This window comes from Harpegnathos saltator, unplaced genomic scaffold, assembly GCF_003227715.2.
Source record: "Harpegnathos saltator strain DR-91 unplaced genomic scaffold, Hsal_v8.6 scaffold203, whole genome shotgun sequence".
Classification (NCBI taxonomy): domain Eukaryota; kingdom Metazoa; phylum Arthropoda; class Insecta; order Hymenoptera; family Formicidae; genus Harpegnathos; species Harpegnathos saltator.
In genome coordinates this window covers 1580557-1593835 of record NW_020229988.1, presented here as the reverse complement: position 1 = coordinate 1593835, position 13279 = coordinate 1580557, and the positions used below count along the sequence as shown (strand labels likewise).

The window sequence follows — 13279 nt, the reverse complement described above, 5'->3', positions numbered from 1 at the left end:
AACTCTTATTAAAGCGCACTCTTGTGCCCGCCTGCATCATCTCATCCCATCAATTTTTCAAGCACAGCTTGGCAAGACGTTACCGCGCTCGAGCTTCGAGCTTCGTGAAAATTCACGAGGAAAGCTCTCGGTCTCGCTCGAAGCGCCACTCGAGAGAATCGGTGCGCTGGACTGCAATGTCTCATCAGGCTGCAGACTACCGTACGGGAACTCTTCGGCGAAGACTCGAACGCACGTGCGTGCGCAGGTACACGCAGGGGGACAGACGCTTGGTCTCTTCTCTCCTTCGCCGCGCCACGTGACCGCCGCTGCGTTTTTCTCCGCGCGCGCCGTCGCTGGCCATCGCGGCCGCGAGAGCTACGAGGAGCCATCTAGGCCTATCCTAGTTTTTGCCTAGACGGAGACCAAGTTGCACTCGCCGAGTGAGTCTGGCTCGCGCTGCCGCTGTATTTGAAACCATCTAAGGCGTCGACTACCCTCCGCCTTATACAATTACGTCCGCAGCGCGGTGCACCGCACGCACTCACGCACGCACGCTCGCGCGGACGTTACGCCGAGCGCGTCCAGATGCGCCGTAAAAAGCGGAGGCTGACGAGACGGAAGACATTCGCCCGCGGACGGTGATAATGACGCGAAATACACCCTTATCTGCCGTCGTAAATACTTCACGCTCGGCTCGCTCACGTGTGTGTCCGGCCGAGCCTGTCCGCTTCGGACGATCCGCGGCGACTCGCGACGGTCGCCTCGGTCGCCACACGTCGGCCAGTTCGCAAAATCCTTTTTCGGAGCTCGCCGAAATTACGCGCTCGCAGGAGAGACGGATTCGATTCCTGTCCGCGGCTGTAGTAAATCGACAGATCTCACAGCCGTGATATCCCGGACTCGAGCTCGCTTTAATCACGTATCGCGCTCTCGCGCATAATTATAACTCGACTTTACGATTGCCGCAGCATAAAACTCCTATTTTCCGGTCGGCGCTTTAAACACTTTTTATGTACGCGTGCGCGACTACGTGGCAGGTGTCCGTAAACCTCGGGGTATAACTTTCCAATCGCAGATGCTGCGATAACTTTGAAGCTGTAAATTCCCCTCTGCCTTTCCCTCGCGCTGTTTCTCGGCTACGGCAGTGAAGGAGAAAGAGAGAGAGAGAGAGAGAGATCATTATTCGTTCTTCTTCGACATTAAACATCTCGCCAATTAAGCCCGGGGAAATTTATTGGGAAACGAGCTTCTGCCATATCCTGGCAGTCTCAGCTCTTCGTATAGCCATAGACGAGCTAATAAAGCGGTGATCCGCTCGCTCAACGACTCGGACAATAAACAATCCCGCTCGCTTCATCGTCTTACCAGCGCAGGGGTCGTATCGCGTCGAGAGGAGCGCCCGGGCGCTCCGGGATAGTCGATATTCGTCGAAGACCGCGCCTTTCCGAAAAAAGGAGGAAAAGGAGGACGGATGCAACCCCTTCTGCTTCGACGTTGCCCTTATGCCGCGCAACATCCGATACCTTTCCGCTGGCCTCTCGTTACCCGTTTGTGCGTAACACAATATCTGCGACGCAGAGCGGGGGTAAATGAAGCGGCAGGTCGGTGATCAGCGAGCGCGCTACGTTTCGGCACACACACACACACACACACGGAAAGTCCCAATCGCGAATTGTCCCTCGGATCAAACGGCCTTTTGCCCGGGCAGCTCTCTCTCTCTCTTCCTCTCTCTCTCTCTCTCTCTCCCTCTCTCTCTCGTCGAGAGAAACTTTGACGCTCGCGGCTCTCCTCCTGGAGCGAACAGATGCGCCAGCGTCGCCGTGGGACGATCATTAGAGGCGAAATAAAATTGCGGCCTCGCGATCTCTGTCTAGGCAGTCAGGTTGCCGATCGGAGCTTGCCGTTTATTTTGACGAGGATCGAAAGGATCAACGTAATATGCCGTTAATATCGCCGGCGACTGAGAAACCAGTTCGACCCGGCGCGGCGCGGCGCGCGGAATTTGCAGGTGGCCGGACAGTTCGCGCTAGTTCAAGATCGGTTTTTAAATCGCTCGGAGATATGCTCGGCTAGTCGTAGGTATGCGGGCCGCGAGGTCGGACGATGCGGGAGCGCGGAAAAACTCCCCGCCGACGAGGCTCGAAACCGAAATGTCTCGTCCGGGCGAATCGATTCCGCCAGTCCCGATCGGACTCGAAGAGCTCGATCGCACGATTCGCCGGAATCGTGTGAGTGTCCTCGTGTTATTTTGTATCTCTTCCGGCCTGGGTCGTTGAACCCCCACTGCCGTCGGCTACTACGTCATACGGGCTAAAAATAGACGGCTTTGTTGAAGAAAAAGAGGAAAACGTCAGTTGCGAAAGAATCATCCTCGCGCTCCTCAGTTTCCGATGTCGTCCGCTGCGCGCGTAGGTTTCTTCTTCCACTTGACCGTGTAATCGCATTGAAAACTTAATCGTGCGTGCACACGCCGGAAACACCCTTGAGCCCTCCTAATGCGACGTCGCGAAGGTGCAGTTTATGCGGACGCGGGTCCGTCTCGATTCGACACCTCGCGACGAAGACGTGACCGTCGACGTCGGCGGGAATCGCGCGTGCGTGCGTTATAGATTTGCGAGACAAATAATGTCGCGTAATGTTAGCTCGCAGGTAACAAAATGACAGAGCGCGAAATGGCCGGCGGCCGGCGGGCAATTGAAACGTTGGTAAGAGAAGAAAAGAAATTGATACGAAGGCAGAAACGCCCCGGCGAGATGCTATCGTCGGGGAGGAAATTCCAAACGTGATGCAAGCGTCCGAGAGGCACCGCTAACGATCGACAAGTGAAACGAAAAAGTACGACGCAAAACGAAGAGCCACGTAACGAGGTGCACTTGACATAGAAGTTGCGACATGAGGAAGTTTCAATCGCAGATTAATACGTATCCGTTGCGACGGCCGGTTCTGGGACAACTTGGCGCGCTCGCGGGCGAGATAGAAAGCATTGGATGTCGATAGCGGTGAAATCAAGAATGTCGGCCGATCTTTCTTCTTCCCCGCTGATAATGCGACCTCTCCGATGACGATGCTGCGTCAGCGTGAACGCATTACGAGCGCTGCGCTATGCGCGTTATGTGAAATCGCGCAATATTCGACGACTGCAAAAATGCATGCGCGAACATGCAGTTCCTGCATACGCAACGAGACTTTCTCTAGTCTCGTGTAGTCCAGCAACGGTGTGTACAAGGTGCGTGCCACTTCTATCGCGTTATTTTTCAATGACGCGATGTTCGACGCGGAGACGCCGCGGCATCGGCAGTTTACGAATTGTGAACGACTAAATGTCCGTTTCTACCAACCATGGTTAATTTAACCGACTGGTTATTCCATCGGAACGGACCAATCGCATTTAACAATTCTAATTGACGACAAATGCGATTGGTTAATTTCGTTGGGATAACCAATCGGTTGAGTTAACCAAGATTGGTAGAAATGGGCATAAGGGCCGGGTTTTTAATCGTGGTTTAAACTAAAGATTATCTGATCCTTCCTTGATCTATAAACCCAGTTTTACATCTTGTATGTTTTTCAAGCATACGCTGAAGACAGTTTAGATGAACCTTTGTTGTTCTTAAGTTGGCAACGAAAAGTCATCGCTGTGCGGGGGTCACTTTTAGACATGTGGAGATTTAATTCAGATATGAGCGCAGTCTATCCAAGGGACCCACACAACGTGGAAATCTTGCAATATTGTAAACCTTTTCATGAAGTCTTTCAATATCTTCTTCGGAAATTTTACATATGCAAGTCTAAGTTGAGTAATTGCCCTTGAAACTTTATTAATTATTTTACTTGCCATATTTTTATAAACACCAATGACAAAATCACCTACGTAAAAAAGATCCACCAGCACAAAATCTTAATGTTAATAATATCATTTCATACATACTGAAAGAGCCTAATTTCTGAAAAAAGTAAAAAAAATATAATATAAATAAATTTTATACTATTTGCATAATATTCACTATCAGTAAACACCATATTTTGCAACTAGTTAATTAATAACTAATATAATTGAAAAATATTTTATATATGTCATTTAATTTATATGACACATTGTATTAATACCTTTCAGTTGGTGATTCAACAACGTCTTGAATTTATTTTTATTAATATATAAACTTTGTAGTAGCTTTGGAGATAAGCAAAATTTTTGAAGAAATCCTTTTTCATCTCAAATTTCAAAATGATTTGGTCTTCGTCTTACAATATGATTTTTTCTCATGTTGACTTGTTTTATATATCCTAAAATGTCCTCATCTTCACTACTCTATTCATAATATTCTTTATAAAACATCGTAACAAATATTTTATACTTTTATAAATATTTAACAATATGATTTTAAATTTAGTAATAGAGATACTATATTGTTTAACGACGTTTCTTGATCCATTAAACGATGTTTAAACGGTCATCTCATTCACAGTTTAGTTAAACTATATTTTAAATTAAACGTTTTACTCTGATCTATCCATTGAAAAACAGTCTAATGCTTTTGAACAGAGTTTAAACTTTGATCTAAGTTTAAACCATTATTGAAAAATCGGCCCTAAGCAGGGAGAACGCTCGGCGAAGTGAACATTACAGGGAATGAGCGATGAAGACTGAAACTCTGCGATTTCGATGCAGTTTACTTTAACGCGTGAGGTTTCTCTATAAAAATTAGAGTGCCAAAGATCGGGAAACTGCAAGATTGACCTTTGCTGACATTATCACCGGCGAGGAGAGACGAGCACTAAGACGAGTCTGAGCCTGAGCAAAATTGATATCGAAAGAATGCTTCTTCTTTTTTATATTTATAGTGTAACACACTTTGATTATATAAGGTGTGCGTATATGTTTCCTGCGCTCTCGACTTTCATCCGGTATGACTTGCGGTAACCGCAACTACTTTTGTGCATGAAGTTATAAAGGCGACAATGGTTATCAAGGATGATAACGTGACGAGAATAGAAGAAGAGAGAGAGAGAGAGAGAGAGAGAGAGAGAGAGATACGAAATAAGAGAAAGGGATAGGAGAAGGTAAAATGCAACGGCGTTTCATTCCACGAAAGTTGTTTTTACCTGCCTTCTTCTTTCTCAGCTCGCGTGCGTAAATCACCACGTCACCGTAAGAGCATGAGACTGAAATCCGGGAACCTTGATGAGGAAAAAAATAAATAATAGCAAGCGGCCTTCACGCAAGTGGCCGATCGCAAGAAAAGTCAATTCTGTCCTCTCTCTCTTTTTCCCTTTCTCTCTCTCTCTCTCTCTCTCTCTCTCTCTCTCTCTCTCGCTCTTTCTCCTCTGTCGCTCTTGCTCTTTTCAATAGCTTAATTGTCTGCAAGTTTCATCACAACTTCGCTTTGGTCTGCAGCTAGACAATGTTTAAGCGTCTGTCGAAATCGAGGCGTCACAGCGTCGACGATGTCGCTCTGTCCGTGTCGAGTCCTGTGGCCCTGGACGAGCCGTCGGGCACTCCGATGCCGCGGGACAGCAGTCAGGATCCGAGCGCCACCGCCTTGCTGCGGATCTCCAGAAGCAAGTACACTCGGAGGAGCTGCGGCGACGTGACGGCGATGCAGACGTTGCTCGGATCGAAGCAAAACGACGAACAGGATGTCATCGAAACTGACTATCAAACTGTTACCGCTATGCCAGCCTTCATCGTCGAGCACGATCCGGGAAAGCAACGAGGTAAATAGTACGCGACGCGGTTTCATAAATTCTTCTCTAATCTTTCTTCAAGTCTAAATTATTCCATTCGATTGCCTCTTAGCGTCGCTTCGTCCACGTAGAAGCGCAATTTGAATCTTCGTACTTTAGTTTTCCTCTCGGGAGACGTGCGCGTCCGCGTTTATTATTAAGCTTCCATGCGTCTTCAGTAATGGACTTACTCACGGTCGATAAATTTAAATTATTAAAACTTGATATTGATATTTGTCTTGAGCGCTTTTCACTCATCCATTTGTACAGTAAATTAATTTCGTAAAAGGCTTGTTTTTGCTGCGTATTACAATTTACGCGTGAAGTTATTGACACACACTCTCGACGAGATTTTGACTTCAACGTGCGAGAAAGTGCGCAATCGCAAAATGGTCGCAGATTATCGTTTTGAACAATGCAACACGCAGATGTCATCATCTAGCGGGTCTAATGTCCCTGAATTGTACTCCATGCTCTGATGATTTCAATGTCCGCCGACCCGGCGACAACGGTGCACGGTGAAGTACTGCCGCTTTGTTGCCGACATTGCTGAACTTGCCTCTGTTTCGAGCGGCTGCGAATTACCGCTAATCCAGGAAAACATCGCATCCTTTCACTAATCACTCGCTTAGCGCACTTGCCTCGTTAGAGCCTCGTGTGCACTCGCGAACACCCTGACTTGCGTTTCCTACTTCGCTCAGCGATGTCGTAGGCAAGATTCAGAGGCGAGTCTTGCTCCCTTTGTGCACCTCAGCGCAGAAATTACATGGAAAGAGCTCAACCTGCAAAACATGCAAATGAAATAGTGATTGAGAATCGTGCGAGAGAGAGAGAGAGAGAGAGAGAGAGAGAGAGAGAGAGAGAGAGAGAGAGTAAATTTATCCTTCCTGTCCAGAAGTGAAATCAATGCTCCTCCAAACTTGTCAGAACGTGTGCGAAGGATTTACGTTCTTTATGAGCGATGAGCAAATTCTCCCTCGGAAGTCAGACAATCCACAATCTCCGATTTAGCCTAACCTGAGTAGAAAAATTAATAGGGCTCTGGTAAGGGTCTGATTATTTTTCTCCAACATTAACCGGGTCCTAGTAGGGATAAAAAGACAAGATGTGTAACAAATGGCTTAACGGCTCCTTATAAGATAATATTAATAGGGCCTTATAAGGAAATATTTTTATTATTGTTTGAGTAAAAATTCGTTCTTTCTTTTCCAAGAAATTTAGACTGTAATTTCTTTATTTCTTTATAATCTTGTTAGTAAGTACAACAAGAATTTTTTATTTTAAAAATATAGCATGCTTTATGACAAAATATAGCATTCTTTAGACACAAAAATCCTGCTACTGTTTTTATTAAAGTTTGCTGCATTTCAAAGCAAAGGCAATACTAGAAAAATCCTTTGAAGAGACTAATGAATATGGCGACTAATAAAACTAATAAAATTTGTCTTTAATTGCGATATAATTAAAAAATCTTTAAAAGAACCAGATTGAGCGTACCTACTAAAACAATACTAAACTATGGCAATTTTATTACACGCTTAAAATCTTGTTAATTTTCTATAACAAGACACTTGATTTTGTATATCTAAAGCATCCTTAGAAAAAATCCTTCTACGGCCCACATCAGTATTCCTTATTAAAGCCTTATTTCGTAAAATCTAAGGTATCTCTAAAAGATCCATCTCGAGGCCTGATGTGGTGTAATAACGAGGCATCCCTTTTTAGGGCATCCTACTTTCAGCCTTATCGGGCCTTATGCTTCGTTCGAGAATGACCCTAACAATTTTTTCCTCGGGAAATATGCGAGATGAGTCTGCAGACGCGAACACGCGACTCGTACAGGCTCCACTGCTCTTAGATCTCAATGGAACGATAGCCAGTTGTTGAACCGACCGGGCTACAACGGTTTCATCGCTACGAGCAGCATTTTGCGTAACCGTAATACACAGTTAATCGCAGCTCGCTCACTTACAATCACAGGCTGTTGCAGCGCGACACAATATAGCGCTTTCTGCTCGCGCACCGTACCGTGCCGCGGCCCGATCGCAAAACACGCGTGCCCGATACCCGAGCAGCCTTTTAATCGTTTCTCGTTATGTAGAACTCATGTGTCGGCGGCTCGCGGACCCGTTAGCCGGGATGACACCTCGAAAAAGTAGTCCCAAACTACGCGGAACCGCGGCCTCGGGCTCGTATATGGCGGCGGATAGCCGCGACGTCCCTCCTGAGAACGACCATATGTCGAACGCGGGAGTGGTTATTCATCGAGCAGTTTTTTCGCCCCCTCCCCCCCCCCCTCTCCGTGCTGGCGCGCTACTGTTTCAATGTCTTACTCCTTGTTTCTTGTACCTTCCGCCCGTCCTCATTGAGGACCGGGACTCGAGCGATTCAGCAGCCGGTTGCCCCTTGCCGTTTTTCCGCTTCGAATCATTCAATAATTACGGAATAACGGCTTTTTAGTTCGCGCTCAATGTGTAACATTGGGGTGTCCTCTTGTTGCGCTGCGATATTAAGTAATGACGATGAAGCGTACTTTGCAGCGTCTTATTGCACTAATTCGTCGTATATTGCACGACATCTCGCTCGCAAAACCGTGATTTCGATTTTAACGACGGATTCTGCGATCGACAATCTCACTGATACGCGACTCCTTTTTTATCCTTTTTTTATCCTTCTCCGTAGTGTCAGGTCTAGGAATTTGGGGCCGCCGGATGAGCAAAAAGATCGATTCGTTTCGGCAGGGCAGGTCTCGCGAAGCCGTTTGCTTCGTCACGGAAAGACCCGACAAGCTTCATCGCAGTGGCGCCAACAACAACAACAACAACAATATCAAAAACAACGACAGCAATTCCAACAATAATAACAACGGCATCAACGTCCAGCAGTTGAGCAAGCTGCATCTGGACGAGAAACTAAATAGAAAATTGCCGGGTGCCGGTCAGCGGTCTCCGTCGCCCTTCAAGTCCTTCTTCATCCGAATGGGTTCCACCGGAATGCTGAACTCGACGAGAACCAACAGAAGGTCACAAAACATCGAGGAGAGACTAAAGATATTGGATAAGGAGAGCTTGTTCAGGAGCTGCAGCACCAGCCAGTTGAACAACAGTCCGACCTACGTGAAGGGCGACGACCCCTCCGAAGGGATAGACCTGCAGATATCAGCGAGGAAGGACAAGACGGTGTCCTGCGACAACCTGGCGTCCGGGCACCGAGGCAACGAGCAAGGAATCTTCGAGGCCTGCGCGAGGCGCGACTCTTGCTCGTCCAGCTCGCTGGGAAGCCCCTCGGTGAGCTTCAGCACTTACGACCTCGGACGGTCGAAGGACGACGAGCCGTCGTCGTGCATGAGGAAGAGCAGCAGCTGCGACCTGAAGGAGGCGAGGAAGTCTAGCTTCCCGTACGCCTTCCTGCGATCGAAGCTGTCCGTGTTGCCCGAGGAGCGTCACGGCTCGCTGGTCGCCAAGGACGAGAGGCTGTTCAAGACCACCTCGGAGGAGCACTTCCCGACGTTGAAGATCGAGGACTCCTACAACGGTACCACCACTCTCGGCCGCAGGAGATCGAGAATCGGAAGCGGAACCGGTCACGGTAATCCCGCGAGGGATCAGGAGAACGCCCCAGGACTGATACGCACTTCCTGCACGGAATTCCGGCGTTATTCCAGCGGATACGAGACCGACAGGTACACCAGTCGCCTGGAACGAGCGGAGACGAGCAGCTTCCAGCAGAGGAGTACCGCGGCCGGCTGCTACAGTCTCTTCGACAATAGCCTGTTGTCGCTTCGAGAGGGTACCGGGTTCCAGCAGATCAGCGACGAGCTTGTCCAGGAGAAGGTGACCTTGGCCGCGACAAGGATCGAACCCGCGATGCCGGACAATTGCAGCGCGACGGACCTCGACGTGATGACCAGCATAAGGAACAATCGGCGAAACTCCGCGTCGTCCAGCTGCGAGCAGCGACTGTCGTCGCACTACGTGAGCTCCAACGAGTCCGGCTACGACAGCGACGGGCCTCGCGGCGAGTTTGTCGCCGTTTCCGAGAACGAGGGCTCGAGCCTCAAATGCAGCTCCGACACCAGTAGCGTCATCGACTCGGAAGCGGAGAAGCCGATGAGAAGCTCGACGCCCAGTGAGTGCCAGGACGCCGGCAAGGCGACGACCAGGCGGCACTCCGACGCGGTCGACGAAGGTCGACCGGACGCGGTGCCCTTGATGAACATCGAAGGGATCGACGGGCTCAGGTGGCACCGGAGCGGCTCCGGCAGGATGTTGCCCAGCATCGACGGCTCGTCCTTTGACGAGGATCTGGCTGTCGCCAGGCTGGAGGAGCCTCGGCTCGCCAGCTGCGACGACAAGCTGAACTTCCTGTCGGGCGCAACATCGAAGATGTTGGACGTGTCGCCTCATCGCATGAGGCTGCAGCAGGATAAGACGAGGTTCCTCAGCGACATCATTCAGCCGCTGACAAGGGTGCGCCGATGTCGCGTCATACACTTGCACAAGAGGGATCCCAGTGAGAGCCTGGGGATCCGACTGGCGCAGCAGAGACTGGGAGAGCCGCGCTACATCATCGTGCAGTTGGAAAGCGACGGCATCGCTCACAGGTGAGATGAGATGTCTCATCGGGGAACGAGGTCAATCCCGTTCTTCTTTCTTCTCCTTCCTCCTCATCGTCCCTCATTTCACTTTTACCGCTTCGGTTTTATCACGATTTTGTTTTCGGGCGCTTTTAGAAAGTGCGACTCTTAGAAAGTGGCTTTTGGAGAAGAGGGAAAAAAGAAAGACGTCTGCTTTGCAGGGACGGCAGACTGAGGTTGGGCGACGAGATCGTGGAGGTCGAGAGCAAGGAGCTGAAGACGTTGGAGAGCCTCGACGAAGTCCAGGAGTTCCTGAGGTCCTTCTCCGGCAACACCGTACGTCTGACCACGGCTTACGACGAGACGGTGCCGCAAATGTTCGAAGACAACCCGCCGGCCAATTTATCCAGCGAGTTCGAGTTCATGGAGAACGCGAAGAACCTCTCCAACATGTCATTGATCGACGTCGAGGCGAGTTATGTTTCGTCCGCCGAGAGGAAGGTAACGGCCGACAATGGCGAGCGAGCCGAACCCGTCCAGCTGAGAAAGAGGCCCGACTTCCTGCCGCTCTCGCGTTTGTCTCAAAATCAAAAGGACACCAGCAGCAATCCCGAGGAGCCCGCGACAGAATCTCAGCATTACCTGACGAAACATGTGGCCAGGTTCGAGAAGGGCTACGGCAAGCCGAGTCTGGGCTTCAGCGTCGTAGGTGGCCGAGATAGTCCGAGAGGCGACATGGGGATCTTCGTCAGAAGAGTCTTCCCTGGTGGCCAGGCCGACATTTCCAGGTCATTGCTCCAAGGTAAACTTTGTAAATTATAGAAAATCATAATAATTCAGACAAAAAGACCAAAGGAGTCTTTAGAGACTCAATTGATTCTCTCGTCAATTTAAACATCGTTCAAATCATCATTCTATCGATTCGATCAGCCCAAAATACATCCAGAAGTCCCTCGGTTGGGTTTCGCTGCTAAAAGACTACTGGATCTTATGAGTTAATTATGAATTCACGAAATCGCTCAGAAGGAGAAACGTTTCAAATCGCTTCGAATAAACACTCGGATCGGGAGTTTCTGCAGGTCTCTTTCTGAAGGTTTTGAGTATCCTGAAAATTTTCAACACACCGAGAGTCCTGAAAGAATACCCGAAACGTTTCAGAACTTGTGAGCATATTCAAATTTTCGAATGATACTTGAGGTAATCTCGATTTCGAATTGTTGTCATCGCGTACGATCACGTCGACGCGCTCGAATATTTTTCGCTCGAAAGCTATCAGTCGCCGGATGAGGAAACGCCGCGCAAGCCGATACGTCGAGCGCACGTTCGACGGACGGCCTCGCCTGGCCTCCAGCAGTCCTCGCCTCGTATTCACCACGACGAGCCGAAGATCTCGCCAGACAGCTGTCGAATCTTTAATCCGACAGCTAACGCCGCTTGCATATCTAAACAATCGTGCTGCGCTCTACCGTTTTTCTTCTGTTTCTCTCTCTCTCTCTCTTTCTCTCTCTCTCTCTTCGCTTCCCTCCGCCGCTCCCGCTTCTTTTCATCGGAAAGCGATGATGTATCGTGTCGTCATCGGTGACAACGGTATCCGCATAAATGAGCCGTTTCCTCGAGTCTCCGTCGTGACGCCTGCAGAATTTAGATGCTCCACTCTTTCGGCAGGGATTCAAAGGTTGCTCCTCCAGCGAGATTCTCGCGAAGGCTGCGACCAGACATTTGCGACGGGATACAACAAGTTGACATCGGGTGACTACGATAAATTTGATGTCGCCATGTTGAAAGAAAACGTAACTTTCGCTCTAATCGCAATCTGTTATCTTCAATTTAGCCGCACACTCTTCCTGAGTGGTGTAATATGTAATTTTTATATTCCCATCTTTTTCGAGCGAATAATATCTTAACTTTGCCGTTCTTTCGCTTCACTTCACACCGCGCAGATAAATCATACGCACCAATAAACTATTTTCCTTCTTACATCATAAACAGATTCGCGTTGGGGCCCGTTTATGAAAGTATTTAAAGATGAAAAAGGACATTTCGATCCAGATGTAGAAACTTTCTCTGCTTCTCCCTAGGCTCTCTTTTATACTCGGTGCGTTCGATTATTTCTTCAAATTTATATAACGCGCCGTTAGTATGTCGGATACATTAGAACTCGCTGAGCGGTCAAGCGTACTATCTGCGGAAAATCGACATGCCGATATACCGCCGGCTGGTCCCTTGGATGGTACGCGTCTTGCGTTCTCACGTCTTGAATTTCAACCAAGCACGTCAGTTTTTACGAAATGCCTATATCGCGCGGTTTCCTCGTTGACGCTCTCTCCCTTACCGCATACTTGAATAACGGTCTGCTAGTTACTCGATTTGTGTAAGCGCAGGAGCACAGTCAGCGTCCGAGGCACATTTTCGCTCGCGGGATCGCTCTGTGGTATTCTCGTGAGTGATTTATTTCTCATTTGCGCTTATTGTCATCGAAACTCCCGGAAATTTTGCTTCAAACTTGTACAATTAAAGTTCGATCGCAACGCGATGACGAGCTTCCGATAAAATTTGATGTCGTAAAAATTGCGACCTGATGCAACAAACAAACAAACAAAAACAATATATTTGCGAAACTCTCATTAATTATGCCGGAATAATTCTACGCTGGAGAGAAAAATACACTTTATTTATTGTCACATCTTATTCCTTTGTAATATTATTCCTGTGTAATATTATTCAATTAAAAACTGAATATCTCTGTTTCGTCATTTCTCTTGTTTAATGTCGCAGCCCCACCAAATTCGTGTCCCAATTCTATGTCTACGTTTTACTCAAATATTCAGTATCTAAAGTATTGTGTGTTTTGCTGTCCAGGTGACGAAATACTGAGTTTAAACGGGAAGATCTTGAAGGGACGCACACATCAGGAGGTCATTGAATTGTTCAAGACGGTGAGAGAAGGCGTCGTCGAGCTGGAAATTACGAGGAGACACAGGTAAAACCAAGGACCCA

At 48.3% G+C, this 13279-nt stretch overlaps 1 protein-coding gene across 2 annotated transcripts in view; it reads left to right on the top strand.

Annotated features, from left to right (window-relative positions):
* LOC105181592 (uncharacterized) overlaps positions 1-13279 on the top strand; it is a 30342-nt gene that overhangs the window by 16054 nt on the left and 1009 nt on the right. The window contains exons 2-5 of one of the 2 annotated variants that reach the window (XM_019840638.2): positions 5378-5697; positions 8389-10309; positions 10504-11084; positions 13142-13262. In XM_019840638.2, the coding sequence (XP_019696197.1) occupies positions 5385-5697; positions 8389-10309; positions 10504-11084; positions 13142-13262 (2936 nt within the window). In that variant the 5' untranslated portion in view covers positions 5378-5384. Of the gene's footprint in view, positions 1-5377; positions 5698-8388; positions 10310-10503; positions 11085-13141; positions 13263-13279 lie in introns of those variants that run through there. The other variant, XM_025298071.1, reaches the window with a different exon arrangement.